Genomic DNA, 17,200 nt, shown 5'->3' with positions numbered 1-17,200 from the left:
AGGGTTAAGTTCAGACAATAACTCCAAAATCTTAAGTTTAGGCATTAACTCCGAATGGTTAAGGTAAGGGTTAAAGTTTGGGATAGGCTTAAAACAAAATGAACTTGCAACCTTTGGAATCAAAGACCAAAACCTAGTTGAAGGCATCAGTGCTCACTGTTGCCCCTAGTGGCACATTTCAACATCATCTCCCGACGTCCTCAGACATGCATGGACGTGGACACACACACACACACACACACACACACACACACACACACACACACACACACATACATACACACCCACACATACACAGACACTGAGGTTAGGGGACCAATAGGATGGAGGGACTCACTGTGGCCAGCTCGTCAAACTTCCCGAAGAGTTCGTTGAGCAGTTTGACCAGTTCCTGGGCAGTACACTGAGACGCCAGACTGGTAAACCCCACGATGTCTGCAAACAAGATACTGGAGGGGAGGGAGGGGAGGAGGGAAAGAAAGAAAGATAGACATTATTATACTGTTTCTAACAATGACCATTTAAAGGTCTAATCATGCCAAAGGGCCCTTCTCAGTCACAAATAACATTATTTTATTGTAACACAGTTGAGCTTATTTGAGTCAGACACTGTCAACATTACTTTGTTGATGAATATGAATGTACTGAGCTAAGAAGAAGATGTGTTTGTCAGCTTATCCTAGTTTATCAAAGGGATAAAAACCAAATCATCGCAATCACACACATGCACAAACGCGCACACATACAACACACAGACACCCACAAACGAGTGAGTAAAGGAGAGTATCTTATAGAACAGTCTGTTCAAAAGTAGTGCACTAAAGGGAGTAGGGTGTCATTTAGGATGAAGGCCGTGTTGCTTTAGTTTGAATAGAGTATTAAAAGCAATTTGCCACAGCACAGATGGCTTGAACAACAAGGTGTTATATACTGAACAAAAATATAAACACAACATGCAACAATTTGAAAGATTTTACTGAGCTACAGTTCATATAAGGAAATCAGTCAATTGAAATTAATTCATTAGGCCCTAATCTATGGATTTCACATGACTGGGAATACAGATCTGTTGGGTTTGGATCAGAAAACCAGTCAGTATCTGGTGTGACCACCACTTGCCTCATGCAGGGCGACACATCTCATTCGCATAGAGTTGATCAGGCTGTTGATTGTGGCCTGTGGAATGCTGTCCCACATCTCTTTAATGGCTGTGCGAAGTTCTTGGATATTGGCGGGAACTGGAACACGCTGTCGTACTCGTCAATCCAGAGCATCCCAAACATGCTCAATGGGTGACATGCCTGGTGATTATGCAGGCTATGGAAGAACTGGGACATTTTCAGCTATCATGAATTGTGTACAGATCCTTTGAGAATGGGGCCGTATTATCATGCAGAAACATGAGGTGATGGTGGCGGAAGAATGGCACGACAATGGGCTTCATGATCTCATCACGGTAACTCTGTGGATTCAAATTGCCATAGATAAAATGCTATTGTGTTTGTTGTCTGTAGCTTATGTCTGCCCATACCATAACCCCACCGCCAACATTAAGGCAAAGGCCTGCGGTTGTGAGGCCGGTTGGACGTACTGCCAAATTCTCTAAAACAATGTTGGAGGTGGCTTATGGTAGAGAAATTAACATAACATTTTCTGGAAACAGCACCGGTGGACATTCCTGCCAATTTCACCCTCCCTCAAAACTTGAGACATCTGTGGCATTGTGTTGTATAACCAAACTGCACATTTTAGAGTGAACATTTATTGTCCCACAAGGTGCACAAGTGTAATATTCACACTGTTTAATCAGCTTCTGGATATGCAACACCGATCAGGAGGATGGATTATCTTGGCGAAGGAGAAATGCTCACTAACAGGGATGTAAACAAATTTGTGAACAAAAATTGAGAGAAATAAGCTTTTTGTGGGTGTGGACAAATTCTGGGATATTTTTATTTCAGCTCATGAAACATGTGTCCAACACTTTAAATGTTGCATTTAAATTTTTGTTCAGTGTAGATATAATTCAATGTGTATATAATCACGAGCCCTTGACTGTAACACAAAGAGAATGTATAGATGGAAGTGTGTAACTTCTTCAGGAAGCCATAATGTGAGAGAGTGTATAACTTCAGGAAGCCATAATGTTACAGAGTGTAACTTCAATAGGCCACAATGTGAGAGAGTGTAAATTTAGGAAGCCATAATGTGAGAGAGTGTACCGTCAGGAAGCCATAATGTGAGAGTGTAACTTCAGGAAGCCATAATGTGAGAGTGTAACTTCAGGAAGCCATAATGTGAGAGAGTGTAACTTCAGGAAGCTATAATGTGAGAGAGTGTAACTTCAGGTAGCCATAATGTGAGAGAGTGTAACTTCAGGAAGCCATAATGTGAGAGAGTGTAACTTCAGGAAGCCATATTGTGAGAGAGTGTAACTTCAGGAAGCCATAATGTGAGAGAGTGTAACTTCAGGTAGCCATAATGTGAGAGAGTGTAACTTCAGGAAGCCATAATGTGAGAGAGTGTAACATCAGGAAGCCATAATGTGAGAGAGTGTGACTTCAGGAAGCTAAAATGTGAGAGTGTGACTTCAGTAAGCCATAATGTGAGAGAGTGGAACTTCAGGAAGCCATAATGTGAGAGAGTGTGACTTCAGGAAGCTAAAATGTGAGAGTGTGTAACTTCAGTAAGCCATAATGTGAGAGTGTAACTTCAGGAAGCCATAATGTGAGAGAGTGTAACTTCAGGAAGCCATAATGTGAGAGTGTAACTTCAGCAAGCCATAATGTGAGAGTGTAACTTCAGTAAGCCATAATGTGAGAGAGTATAACTTCAGGAAGCCATAATGTTACAGAGTGTAACTTCAATAGGCCACAATGTGAGAGAGTGTAAATTTAGGAAGCCATAATGTGAGAGAGTGTAACTTCAGGAAGCCATAATGTGAGAGAGTGTAACTTCAGGTAAGCCATAATGTGAGAGAGTGTAACTTCAGGTAGCCATAATGTGAGAGAGTGTAACTTCAGGAAGCCATAATGTGAGAGAGTGTAACTTCAGGAAGCCATAATGTGAGAGAGTGTAACTTCAGGAAGCCATAATGTGAGAGTGTAACTTCAGGAAGCCATAATGTGAGAGTGTAACTTCAGGAAGCCATAATGTGAGAGTGAACTTCAGGAAAGCCATAATGTAACTTCAGGAAGCCATAATGTGAGAGAGTGTAACTTCAGGAAGCCATAATGTGAGAGAGTGTAACTTCAGGAAGCCATAATGTGAGAGAGTATAACTTCAGGAAGCCATAATGTTACAGAGTGTAACTTCAATAGGCCACAATGTGAGAGAGTGTAAATTTAGGAAGCCATAATGTGAGAGAGTGTACCTTCAGGAAGCCATAATGTGAGAGTGTGTAACTTCAGGAAGCCATAATGTGAGAGAGTGTAACTTCAGGAAGCCATAATGTGAGAGAGTGTAACTTCAGGAAGCCATAATGTGAGAGAGTGTAACTTCAGGAAGCCATAATGTGAGAGAGTGTAACTTCAGGAAGCCATAATGTGAGAGAGTGTAACTTCAGGAAGCCATAATGTGAGAGAGTGTAACTTCAGGAAGCCATAATGTGAGAGAGTGTAACTTCAGGAAGCCATAATGTGAGAGAGTGTAACTTCAGGAAGCCATAATGTGAGAGAGTGTAACTTCAGGAAGCCATAATGTGAGAGAGTGTAACTTCAGGAAGCCATAATGTGAAACTTCAGGAAGCCATAATGTGAGAGAGTGTAACTTCAGGAAGCCATAATGTGAGAGAGTGTAACTTCAGGAAGCCATAATGTGAGAGTGTAACTTCAGTAAGCCATAATGTGAGAGAGTGTAACTTCAGTAAGCCATAATGTGAGAGAGTGTAACTTCAGGAAGCCATAATGTGAGAGAGTGTAACTTCAGGAAGCCATAATGTGAGAGAGTGTAACTTCAGGAAGCCATAATGTGAGAGAGTGTAACTTCAGGAAGCCATAATGTGAGAGAGTGTAACTTCAGGAAGCCAAGCTTCAGGAAGCCATAATGTGAGAGAGTGTAACTTCAGGAAGCCATAATGTGAGAGAGTGTAACTTCAGGAAGCCATAATGTGAGAGAGTGTAACTTCAGGAAGCCATAATGTGAGAGAGTGTAACTTCAGGAAGCCATAATGTGAGAGAGTGTAACTTCATTTGTGAGGAAGCCATAATGTGAGAGAGTGTAACTTCAGGAAGCCATAATGTGAGAGAGTGTAACTTCAGGAAGCCATAATGTGAGAGAGTGTAACTTCAGGAAGCCATAATGTGAGAGAGTGTAACTTCAGGAAGCCATAATGTGAGGAGGAAAGCCATAATGTGAGAGTGTAACTTCAGTAAGCCATAATAATGAGAGAGTGTAACTTCAGGAAGCCATAATGTGAGAGAGTGTAACTTCAGGAAGCCATAATGTGAGAGAGTGTAACTTCAGGAAGCCATAATGTGAGATGTAACTTGTAGAGAGTGTAACTTCAGTAAGCCATAATGTGAGAGAGTATAACTTCAGGAAGCCATTATATGAGAGAGTGCAACTTCAGGAAGCCATAATGTGAGAGAGTGTAAATTTAGGAAGCCATAATGTGAGAGAGTGTAACTTCAGGAAGCCATAATGTGAGAGAGTGTAACTTCAGGAAGCCATAATGTGAGAGAGTGTAACTTCAGGAAGCCATAATGTGAGAGAGTGTAACTTCAGGAAGCCATAATGTGAGAGAGTGTAACTTCAGGAAGCCATAATGTGAGAGAGTGTAACTTCAGGAAGCCATAATGTGAGAGAGTGTAACTTCAGAGGAAGCCATAATGTTAGAGAAGTGTAACTGTAACTTGTGAGAGAGTGTAAATTTAGGAAGCCATAATGTGAGAGAGTGTAACTTCAGGAAGCCATAATGTGAGAGAGTAACTTCAGGAAGCCATAATGTGAGAGAGTGTAACTTCAGGAAGCCATAATGTGAGAGAGTGTAACTTCAGGAAGCCATAATGTGAGAGAGTGTAACTTCAGGAAGCCATAATGTGAGAGAGTGTAACTTCAGGAAGCCATAATGTGAGAGAGTGTAACTTCAGGAAGCCATAATGTGAGAGAGTGTAACTTCAGGAAGCCATAATGAGAGAGTGAGAGAAGTGTAATGTGAGGAAGCCATAATGTGAGAGAGTGTAACTTCAGGAAGCCATAATGTGAGAGAGTGTAACTTCAGGAAGCCATAATGTGAGAGAGTGTAACTTCAGGAAGCCATAATGTGAGAGAGTGTAACTTCAGGAAGCCATAATGTGAGAGAGTGTAACTTCAGGAAGCCATAATGTGAGAGAGTGTAACTTCTTCAGTAAGCCATAATGTGAGAGAGTGTAACTTCAGTAAGCCATAATGTGAGAGAGTGTAACTTCAGGAAGCCATAATGTGAAGAGTGTAACTTCAGGAGTGAGAGTGTAACTTCAGGAAGCCATAATGTGAGAGAGTGTAACTTCAGTGTGAAGAGTGTAACTTCAGGAAGCCATAATGTGAGAGTGTAACCATAAGGAAGCCATAATGTGAGAGAGTGTAACTTCAGGAAGCCATAATGTGAGAGAGTGTAACTTCAGTAAGCCATAATGTGAGAGAGTGTAACTTCAGTAAGCTTCAGGAAGCCATAATGTGAGAGAGTGTAACTTCAGGAAGCCATAATGTGAGAGAGTGTAACTTCAGGAAGCCATAATGTGAGAGAGTGTAACTTCAGGAAGCCATAATGTGAGAGAGTGTAACTTCAGTAAGCCATAATGTGAGAGAGTGTAACTTCAGGAAGACATAATGTGAGAGAGTGTAACTTCAGGAAGCCATAATGTGAGAGAGTGTAACTTCAGGAAGCCATAATGTGAGAGAGTGTAACTTCAGTAAGCCATAATGTGAGAGAGTGTAACTTCAGGAAGCCATAATGTGAGAGAGTGTAACTTCAGGAAGCCATAATGTGAGAGAGTGTAACTTCAGGAAGCCATAATGTGAGAGTGAGAGAGTGTAACTTCAGGAAGCCATAATGTGAGAGAGTAAGCCATAATGTGAGGAAGTGTAACAGGAAGCCATGTGAGAGAGTGTAAAGCTAATCAGGAAGCCATAATGTGAGAGAGTGTAACTTCAGGAAGCCATAATGTGAGAGAGTGTAACTTCAGGAAGCCATAATGTGAGAGAGTGTAACTTCAGGAAGCCATAATGTGAGAGAGTGTAACTTCAGGAAGCCATAATGTGAGAGAGTGTAACTTCAGTAAGCCATAATGTGAGAGAGCCATAATGTGAACTGTAACTTCAGGAAGCCATAATGTGAGAGAGTGTAACTTCAGGAAGCCATAATGTGAGAGAGTGTAAATTTAGGAAGCCATAATGTGAGAGAGTGTACCTTCAGGAAGCCATAATGTGAGAGAGTGTAACTTCAGGAAGCCATAATGTGAGAGAGTGTAACTTCAGGAAGCCATAATGTGAGAGAGTGTAACTTCAGGAAGCCATAATGTGAGAGAGTGTAACTTCAGGAAGCCATAATGTGAGAGAGTGTAACTTCAGGAAGCCATAATGTGAGAGAGTGTAACAGGAAGCCATAATGTGAGAGAGTGTAACTTCAGGAAGCCATAATGTGAGAGAGTGTAACTTCAGGAAGCCATAATGTGAGAGAGTGTAACTTCAGGAAGCCATAATGTGAGAGAGTGTAACTTCAGGAAGCCATAATGTGAGAGAGTGTAACTTCAGGAAGCCATAATGTGAGAGAGTGTAACTTCAGGAAGCCATAATGTGAGAGAGTGTAACTTCAGGAAGCCATAATGTGAGAGAGTGTAACTTCAGGAAGCCATAATGTGAGAGAGTGTAACTTCAGGAAGCCATAATGTGAGAGAGTGTAACTTCAGTAAGCCATAATGTGAGAGTGTAACTTCAGGAAGCCATAATGTGAGAGAGTGTAACTTCAGGAAGCCATAATGTGAGAGTGTAAGAGTGTAACTTCAGGAAGCCATAATGTGAGAGTGTAACTTCAGTAAGCCATAATGTGAGAGAGTAATAACTTCAGGAAGCCATAATGTGAGAGAGAGTAATGTAACTGTAACTTCAGGAAGCCATAATGTGAGAGAGTGTAACTTCAGGAAGCCATAATGTGAGAGAGTGTAACTTCAGGAAGCCATAATGTGAGAGTGTAACTTCAGGAAGCCATAATGTGAGAGAGTGTAACTTCAGGAAGCCATAATGTGAGAGAGTGTAACTTCAGGAAGCCATAATGTGAGAGAGTGTAACTTCAGGAAGCCATAATGTGAGAGAGTGTAACTTCAGGAAGCCATAATGTGAGAGAGTGTAACTTCAGGAAGCCATAATGTGAGAGAGTGTAACTTCAGGAAGCCATAATGTAAGAGAGTGTAACTTCAGTAAGCCATAATGTGAGAGAGTGTAACTTCAGGAAGCCATAATGTGAGAGAGTGTAACTTCAGGAAGCCATAATGTGAGAGTAACTTGTGTAACTTCAGGAAGCCATAATGTGAGAGAGTGTAACTTCAGGAAGCCATAATGTGAGAGAGTGTAACTTCAGGAAGCCATAATGTGAGAGAGTGTAACTTCAGGAAGCCATAATGTGAGAGAGTGTAACTTCAGGAAGCCATAATGTGAGAGAGTGTAACTTCAGGAAGCCAGTGAAGAGTGTAACTTCAGGAAGCCATAATGTGAGAGAGTGTAACTTCAGGAAGCCATAATGTGAGAGAGTGTAACTTCAGGAAGCCATAATGTGAGAGTAGTGAGAGAGTGTAACTTCAGGAAGCCATAATGTGAGAGAGTGTAACTTCAGGAAGCCATAATGTGAGAGAGTGTAACTTCAGGAAGCCATAATGTGAGAGAGTGTAACTTCAGGAAGCCATAATGTGAGAGAGTGTAACTTCAGGAAGCCATAATGTGAGAGAGTGTAACTTCAGGAAGCCATAATGTGAGAGAGTGTAACTTCAGGAAGCCATAATGTGAGAGAGTGTAACTTCAGGAAGCCACAATGTGAGAGAGTGTAACTTCAGTAAGCCATAATGTGAGAGTGTAACTTCAGGAAGCCATAATGTGAGAGTGTAACTTCAGGAAGCCATAATGTGAGAGAGTGTAACTTTAGGAAGCCATAATGTGAGAGAGTGTAACTTCAGTAAGCCATAATGTGAGAGAGTGTAACTTCAGGAAGCCATAATGTGAGAGAGTGTAACTGATAATGTGAGAGAGTGTAACTTCAGGAAGCCATAATGTGAGAGAGTGTAACTTCAGGAAGCCATAATGTGAGAGTGTAACTTCAGTTTCAGGAAGCTTGTGAGAGGAAGCCATAATGTGAGAGAGTGTAACTTCAGGAAGCCATAATGTGAGAGTGTAACTTCTTCAGTAAGCCATAATGTGAGAGAGTGTAACTTCAGGAAGCCATAATGTGAGAGAGTGTAACTTCAGGAAGCCATAATGTGAGAGAGTGTAACTTCAGGAAGCCATAATGTGAGAGAGTGTAACTTCCATAATGGAAGAGTGTAACCAGGAAGCCATAATGTGAGAGAGTGTAACTTCAGGAAGCCATAATGTGAGAGAGTGTAACTTCAGGAAGCCATAATGTGAGAGAGTGTAACTTCAGGAAGCCATAATGTGAGAGAGTGTAACTTCAGGAAGCCATAATGTGAGAGAGTGTAACTTCAGGAAGCCATAATGTGAGATTGTGTAACTTCAGGTAGCCATAATGTGAGAGAGTGTAATTTCAGGAAACCATAATGTGAGAGAGTGTAACTTCAGGAAGCCATAATGTGAGAGAGTGTAACTTCAGGAAGCCATAATGTGAGAGTGTAACTTCAGGAAGCCATAATGTGAGAGAGTAATGTAACTTCAGGAAGCCATAATGTGAGAGAGTGTAACTTCAGGAAGCCAACTTCAATGTGAGAGAGTGTAACTTCAGGAAGCCATAATGTGAGAGAGTGTAACTTCAGGAAGCCATAATGTGAGAGAGTGTAACTTCAGGAAGCCATAATGTGAGAGAGTGTAACTTCAGGAAGCCATAATGTGAGAACTTCAGTGTGAAGAGTGTAACTTCAGGAAGCCATAATGTGAGAGAGTGTAACTTCAGGAAGCCATAATGTGAGAGAGTGTAACTTCAGGAAGCCATAATGTGAGAGAGTGTAACTTCAGGAAGCCATAATGTGAGAGAGTGTAACTTCAGGAAGCCATCAGGAAGCCATAATGTGAGAGAGTGTAACTTCAGGAAGCCATAATGTGAGAACTTCAGAAGTGAGAGAGTGTAACTTCAGGAAGCCATAATGTGAGAGAGTGTAACTTCAGGAAGCCATAATGTGAGAGAGTGTAACTTCAGGAAGCCATAATGTGAGAGAGTGTAACTTCAGGAAGCCATAATGTGAGAGAGTGTAACTTCAGGAAGCCATAATGTGAGAGAGTGTAACTTCAGGAAGCCATAATGTGAGAGAACTTCAGTGTGTAACTTCAGTAAGCCATAATGTGAGAGAGTGTAACTTCAGGAAGCCATAATGTGAGAGAGTGTAACTTCAGTAAGCCATAATGTGAGAGAGTGTAACTTCAGGAAGCCATAATGTGAGAGAGTGTAACTTCAGGAAGCCAGGAAGCCATAATGTGAGAGAGTGTAACTTCAGGAAGCCATAATGTGAGAGAGTGTAACTTCAGGAAGCCATAATGTGAGAGAGTGTAACTTCAGGAAGCCATAATGAGTGTAACTGAGTGTAACTTCAGGAAGCCATAATGTGAGAGAGTGTAACTTCAGGAAGCCATAATGTGAGAGAGTGTAACTTTCAGGAAGCCATAATGTGAGAGAGTGTAACTTCAGGAAGCCATAATGTGAGAGAGTGTAACTTCAGGAAGCCATAATGTGAGAGAGTGTAACTTCAGGAAGCCATAATGCCATAATGTGAGAAGAGTGTAACTTCAGGAAGCCATAATGTGAGAGAGTGTAACTTCAGGAAGCCATAATGTGAGAGAGTGTAACTTCAGGAAGCCATAATATGAGAGAGTGTAACTTCAGGAAGCCATAATGTGAGAGAGTGTAACTTCAGGAAGCCATAATGTGAGAGAGTGTAACTTCAGTAAGCCATAATGTGAGAGAGTGTAACTTCAGGAAGCCATAATGTGAGAGAGTGTAACTTCAGGAAGCCATAATGTGAGAGAGTGTAACTTCAGGAAGCCATAATGTGAGAGAGTGTAACTTCAGGAAGCCATAATGTGGAGAGTGTAACTTCAGGAAGCCATAATGTGAGAGAGTGTAACTTCAGGAAGCCATAATGTGAGAGAGTGTAACTTCAGGAAGCCATAATGTGAGAGAGTGTAACTTCAGGAAGCCATAATGTGAGAGAGTGTAACTTCAGGAAGCCATAATGTGAGAGAGTGTAACTTCAGGAAGCCATAATGTGAGAGAGTGTAACTTCAGGAAGCCATAATGTGAGAGAGTGTAACTTCAGGAAGCCATAATGTGAGAGAGTGTAACTTCAGGAAGCCATAATGTGAGAGAGTGTAACTTCAGGAAGCCATAATGTGAGAGAGTGTAACTTCAGGAAGCCAGTAAGCCATAATGTGAGAGAGTGTAACTTCAGGAAGCCATAATGTGAGAGAGTGTAACTTCAGGAAGCCATAATGTGAAGAGTGTAACTTCAGGAAGCCATAATGTGAGAGAGTGTAACTTCAGGAAGCCATAATGTGAGAGCCATAATGTGTGTAACTTCAGGAAGCCATAATGTGAGAGTGTAACTTCTTCAGTAAGCATAATGTAACTTCAGTGTGAGAGAGTGTAACTTCAGGAAGCCATAATGTGAGAGAGTGTAACTTCAGTAAGCCATGTGAAGCCATAATGTGAGAGAGTGTAACTTCAGGAAGCCATAATGTGAGAGAGTGTAACTTCAGGAAGCCATAATGTGAGAGAGTGTAACTTCAGTAAGCCATAATGTGAGAGAGTGTAACTTCAGGAAGCCATAATGTGAGAGAGTGTAACTTCAGGAAGCCATAATGTGAGAGAGTGTAACTTCAGGAAGCCATAATGTGAGAGAGTGTAACTTCAGGAAGCCATAATGTGAGAGAGTGTAACTTCAGGAAGCCATAATGTGAGAGAGTGTAACTTCAGGAAGCCATAATGTGAGAGAGTGTAACTTCAGTAAGCCATAATGTGAGAGAGTGTAACTTCAGTAAGCCATAAGCCATAATGTGAGAGAGTGTAACTTCAGGAAGCCATAATGTGAGAGAGTGTAACTTCAGGAAGCCATAATGTGATGTAACTTGAGAGAGAGTGCAACTTCAGGAAGCCATAATGTGAGAGAGTGTAACTTCAGGAAGCCATAATGTGAGAGTGTAACTTCTTCAGTAAGCCATAATGTGAGAGAGTGTAACTTCAGGAAGCCATAATGTGAGAGAGTGTAACTTCAGGAAGCCATAATGTGAGAGAGTGTAACTTCAGTAAGCCATAATGTGAGAGAGTGTAACTTCAGGAAGCCATAATGTGAGAGAGTGTAACTTCAGGAAGCCATAATGTGAGAGAGTGTAACTTCAGGAAGCCATAATGTGAGAGTGTAACTTCAGGAAGCCATAATGTGAGAGAGTGCCTTCAGGAAGCCATATGTGAGAGAGTGTAACTTTAGGAAGCCATAATGTGAGAGAGTGTAACTTCAGGAAGCCATAATGTGAGAGAGTGTAACTTCAGGAAGCCATAATGTGAGAGAGTGTAACTTCAGGAAGCCATAATGTGAGAGAGTGTAACTTCAGTAAGCCATAATGTGAGAGTGTAACTTCAGGAAGCCATAATGTGAGAGAGTGTAACTTCAGGAAGCCATAATGTGAGAGAGTGTAACTTCAGTAAGCCATAATGTGAGAGAGTGTAACTTCAGGAAGCCATAATGTGAGAGAGTGTAACTTCAGGAAGCCATAATGTGAGAGAGTGTAACTTCATGAAGCCATAATGTGAGAGAGTGTAACTTCAGGAAGCCATAATGTGAGAGAGTGTAACTTCAGCCATAATGTGAGAGTGTAACTTCAGGAAGCCATAATGTGAGAGAGTGTAACTTCAGGAAGCCATAATGTGAGAGAGTGTAACTTCAGGAAGCCATAATGTGAGAGAGAGTGTAACTTCAGTAAGCCATAATGTGAGAGAGTGCAACTTCAGTAAGCCATAATGTGAGAGTGTAACTTCTTCAGTAAGCCAGTAATGTGAGAGTGTAACTTCAGGAAGCCATTCAGGAAGCCATAATGTGAGAGAGTGTAACTTCAGGAAGCCATAATGTGAGAGAGTGTAACTTGTGAGGAAGCCATAATGTGAGAGAGTGTAACTTCAGGAAGCCATAATGTGAGAGTGTAACTTCAGGAAGCCATAATGTGAGAAGTGTAACTTCAGGAAGCCATAATGTGAGAGAGTGTAACTTCAGGAAGCCATAATGTGAGAGAGTGTAAGGAAGCTTCAGGAAGCCATAATGTGAGAGAGTGTAACTTCAGGAAGCCATAATGTGAGAGAGTGTAACTTCAGGAAGCCATAATGTGAGAGAGTGTAACTTCAGGAAGCCATAATGTGAGAGAGTGTAACTTCAGTAAGCCATAATGTGAGAGAGTGTAACTTCAGGAAGCCATAATGTGAGAGAGTGTAACTTCAGAAGCCATAATGTGAGAGAGTGTAACTTCAGGAAGCCATAATGTGAGAGAGTGTAACTTCAGGAAGCCATAATGTGAGAGAGTGCAACTTCAGGAAGCCATAATGTGAGAGAGTGTAACTTCAGGAAGCCATATTGTGAGAGTCTAACTTCAGGAAGCCATAATATGACAGTGTAACTTCAGTAAGTCATAATGTGAGAGAGTGTAACTTCAGTAAGCCATAATGTGAGAGAGTGTAACTTCAGGAAGACATAATGTGAGAGTGTAAGCCATAATGTGAGAGTGTAACTTCAGGAAGCCATAATGTGAGAGTGTAACTTCTTCAGTAAGCCATAATGTGAGAGAGTACAACTTCTTCAGTAAGCCATAATGTGAGAGAGTGTAACTTCAGGAAGCCATAATGTGAGAGAGTGTAACTTCAGGAAGCCATAATGTGAGAGAGTGTAACTTCAGGAAGCCATAATGTGAGAGAGTGTAACTTCAGGAAGCCATAATGTGAGAGAGTGTAACTTCAGGAAGCCATAATGTGAGAGAGTGTAACTTCAGGAAGCCATAATGTGAGAGAGTGTGACTTCAGGAAGCTAAAATGTGAGAGTGTAACTTCAGAGTGAGAGTGTAACTTCAGGAAGCCATAATGTGAGAGAGTGTAACTTCAGGAAGCCATAATGTGAGAGTGTAACTTCAGGAAGCCATAATGTGAGAGAGTGTAACTTCAGGAAGCCATAATGTGAGAGAGTGTAACTTCAGGAAGCCATAATGTTCAGAGTGTAACTTCAGGAAGCCACAATGTGAGAGAGTGTAACTTCAGGAAGCCATAATGTGAGAGAGTGTAACTTCAGGAAGCCATAATGTGAGAGAGTGTAACTTCAGGAAGCCATAATGTGAGAGAGTGTAACTTCAGGAAGCCATAATGTGAGAGAGTAACTTCAGGAAGCCATAATGTGAGAGAGTGTAACTTCAGTAAGCCATAATGTGAGACAGTGTAACTTCAGGAAGCCATAATGTGAGAGAGTGTAACTTCAGGAAGCCATAATGTGAGAGAGTGTAACTTCAGGAAGCCATAATGTGAGAGAGTGTAACTTCAGGAAGCCATAATGTGAGAGTGTAACTTCAGGAAGCCATAATGTGAGAGAGTGTAACTTCAGGAAGCCATAATGTGAGAGTGTAACTTCAGGAAGCCATAATGTGAGAGAGTAATGTAACTTCAGGAAGCCATAATGTGAGAGAGTGTAACTTCAGGTAAGAGAGAGTGTAACTTCAGTAAGCCATAATGTGAGAGAGTGCAACTTCAGGAAGCCATAATGTGAGAGAGTGTAACTTCAGGAAGCCATAATGTGAGAGAGTGTAACTTCAGGAAGCCATAATGTGAGAGAGTGTAACTTCAGGAAGCCATAATGTGAGAGAGTGTAACTTCAGGAAGCCATAATGTGAGAGTGTAACTTCTTCAGTAAGCCGTAATGTGTGTAACTTCAGTAAGCCATAATGTGAGAGAGTGTAACTTCAGGAAGCCATAATGTGAGAGAGTGTAACTTCAGGAAGCCATAATGTGAGAGAGTGTAACTTCAGGAAGCCATAATGTGAGAGAGTGTAACTTCAGGAAGCCATAATGTGAGAGAGTGTAACTTCAGGAAGCCATAATGAGAGAGTGTAACTTCAGGAAGCCATAATGTGAGAGAGTGTAACTTCAGGAAGCCATAATGTGAGAGAGTGTAACTTCAGTAAGCCATAATGTGAGAGTGTAACTTCAGGAAGCCATAATGTGAGAGTGTAACTTCAGGAAGCCATAATGTGAGAGAGTGTAACTTCAGGAAGCCATAATGTGAGAGTGTAACTTCAGGAAGCCATAATGTGAGAGAGTGTAACTTCAGGAAGCCATAATGTGAGAGAGTGTAACTTCAGGAAGCCATAATGTGAGAGAGTGTAACTTCAGGAAGCCATAATGTGAGAGATAATGTGAGAGAGTGTAACTTCAGGAAGCCATAATGTGAGAGAGTGTAACTTCAGGAAGCCATAATGTGAGAGTGCAACTTCTTCAGTAAGTCATAATGTGAGAGAGTGCAACTTCTTCAGTAAGTCATAATGTGAGAGAGTACACCTTCTCCAGGAAGCCATAATGTGAGAGTGTAACTTCTTCAGTAAGCCATAATGTGAGAGAGTGTAACTTCAGGAAGCCATAATGTGAGAGAGTGTAACTTCAGGAAGCCACAATGTGAGAGAGTGTAACTTCAGTAAGCCATAATGTGAGAGTGTAACTTCAGGAAGCCATAATGTGAGAGTGTAACTTCAGGAAGCCATAATGTGAGAGTGTAACTTCTTCAGTAAGCCATAATGTGAGAGAGTGTAACTTCAGTAAGCCATAATGTGAGAGAGTATAACTTCAGGAAGCCATAATGTTACAGAGTGTAACTTCAATAGGCCACAATGTGAGAGAGTGTAACTTCAGGTAGCCATAATGTGAGAGAGTGTAACTTCAGGAAGCCATAATGTGAGAGAGTGTAACTTCAGGAAGCCATAATGTGAGAGAGTGTAACTTCAGGAAGCCATAATGTGAGAGAGTGTAACTTCAGGAAGCCATAATGTGAGAGAGTGTAACTTCAGGAAGCCATAATGTGAGAGAGTGTAACTTCAGGAAGCCATAATGTGAGAGAGTGTAACTTCAGGAAGCCATAATGTGAGAGAGTGTAACTTCAGTAAGCCATAATGTGAGAGAGTGTAACTTCAGGTAGCCATAATGTGAGAGAGTGTAACTTCAGGAAGCCATTATATGAGAGAGTGCAACTTCAGGAAGACATAATGTGAGAGAGTGTAACTTCAGGAATCCATATTGTGAGAGAGTGTAACTTCAGGAAGCCATAATATGAGAGAGTGCAACTTCAGGAAGCCATAATGTGAGAGAGTGTAACTTCAGGAAGCCATAATGTGAGAGAGTGTAACTTCTTCAGTAAGCCATAATGTGAGAGAGTGTAACTTCTTCAGTAAGCCATAATGTGAGAGAGTGTAACTTCAGGAAGCCATAATGTGAGAGAGTGTAACTTCAGGAAGCCATAATGTGAGAGAGTGTAACTTCAGGAAGCCATAATGTGAGAGAGTGTAACTTCAGGAAGCCATAATGTGAGAGAGTGTAACTTCAGGAAGCCATAATGTGAGAGAGTAACTTCAGTAAGCCATAATGTGAGAGAGTGTAACTTCAGTAAGCCATAATGTGAGAGAGTGTAACTTCAGTGAGAGAGTGTAACTTAGGAAGCCATAATGTGAGAGAGTGTACCTTCAGGAAGCCATAATGTGAGAGAGTGTAACTTCAGGAAGCCATAATGTGAGAGAGTGTAACTTCAGGAAGCCATAATGTGAGAGTGTAACTTCAGGAAGCCATAATGTGAGAATGTAACTTCAGTAAGCCATAATGTGAGAGTGTAAACTTCAGGAAGCCATAATGTTAAGTGTAACTTCAGGAAGCCATAATGTAGGTGTACAATGTGAGAGAGTGTAAATTTAGGAAGCCATAATGTGAGAGAGTGTACCTTCAGGAAGCCATAATGTGAGAGTGTGTAACTTCAGGAAGCCATAATGTGAGAGAGTGTAACTTCAGGAAGCCATAATGTGAGAGAGTGTAACTTCAGGAAGCCATAATGTGAGAGAGTGTAACTTCAGGAAGCCATAATGTGAGAGAGTGTAACTTCAGGAAGCCATAATGTGAGAGAGTGTAACTTCAGGAAGCCATAATGTGAGAGTGCAACTTCTTCAGTAAGCCATAATGTGAGAGTGCAACTTCAGGAAGCCATAATGTGAGAGTGCAACTTCTTCAGTAAGTCATAATGTGAGAGAGTACACCTTCTCCAGGAAGCCATAATGTGAGAGTGTAACTTCTTCAGTAAGCCATAATGTGAGAGAGTATAACTTCAGGAAGCCATAATGTGAGAGAGTGTAACTTCAGGAAGCCATAATGTGAGAGTGTAACTTCAGGAAGCCATAATGTGAGAGTGTAAATGTTCAGTGTAACTAGCATAATGTGAGAGAGTGTAACTTCAGGAAGCCATAATGTGAGAGTGTAACTTCTTCAGTAAGCCATAATGTGAGAGAGTGTAACTTCAGTAAGCCATAATGTGAGAGAGTGTAACTTCAGGAAGCCATAATGTGAGAGAGTGTAACTTCAGGAAGCCATAATGTGAGAGAGTGTAACTTCAGGAAGCCATAATGTGAGAGAGTGTAACTTCAGGAAGCCATACTGTGAGAGAGTGTAAATTTAGGAAGCCATTATGTGAGAGAGTGTAACTTCAGGTAGCCATAATGTGAGAGAGTGTAACTTCAGGAAGCCATAATGTGAGAGAGTGTAACTTCAGGAAGCCATAATGTGAGAGAGTGTAACTTCAGGAAGCCATAATGTGAGAGTGTAACTTCTTCAGTAAGCCATAATGTGAGAGAGTGTAACTTCAGTAAGCCATAATGTGAGACAGTGTAACTTCAGGAAGCCATAATGTGAGAGAGTGTAACTTTAGGAAGCCATAATGTGAGTGTAGGAAGCCATAATGTGAGAGTGTAACTTCAGGAAGCCATAATGTGAGAGAGTGTAACTTCATAATGTGAGAGA

The 17,200-nt window shown here is 41.2% G+C and overlaps 1 protein-coding gene across 1 annotated transcript in view; it reads right to left on the bottom strand.

The window, feature by feature from the left end:
• Window positions 1–17,200, bottom strand: part of adcy1a (adenylate cyclase 1a) — a 127,578-nt gene that overhangs the window by 77,894 nt on the left and 32,484 nt on the right. The window contains exon 4 of the mRNA XM_065009446.1: window positions 338–449. Coding sequence (XP_064865518.1) covers window positions 338–449 — 112 coding nt within the window. The remainder of the gene's footprint in view (window positions 1–337; window positions 450–17,200) is intronic.

The sequence above is a fragment of the Oncorhynchus nerka genome, linkage group LG24 (assembly GCF_034236695.1).
Source record: "Oncorhynchus nerka isolate Pitt River linkage group LG24, Oner_Uvic_2.0, whole genome shotgun sequence".
Taxonomy (NCBI): domain Eukaryota; kingdom Metazoa; phylum Chordata; class Actinopteri; order Salmoniformes; family Salmonidae; genus Oncorhynchus; species Oncorhynchus nerka.
This window is presented reverse-complemented; position numbering and strand designations above follow the sequence as displayed.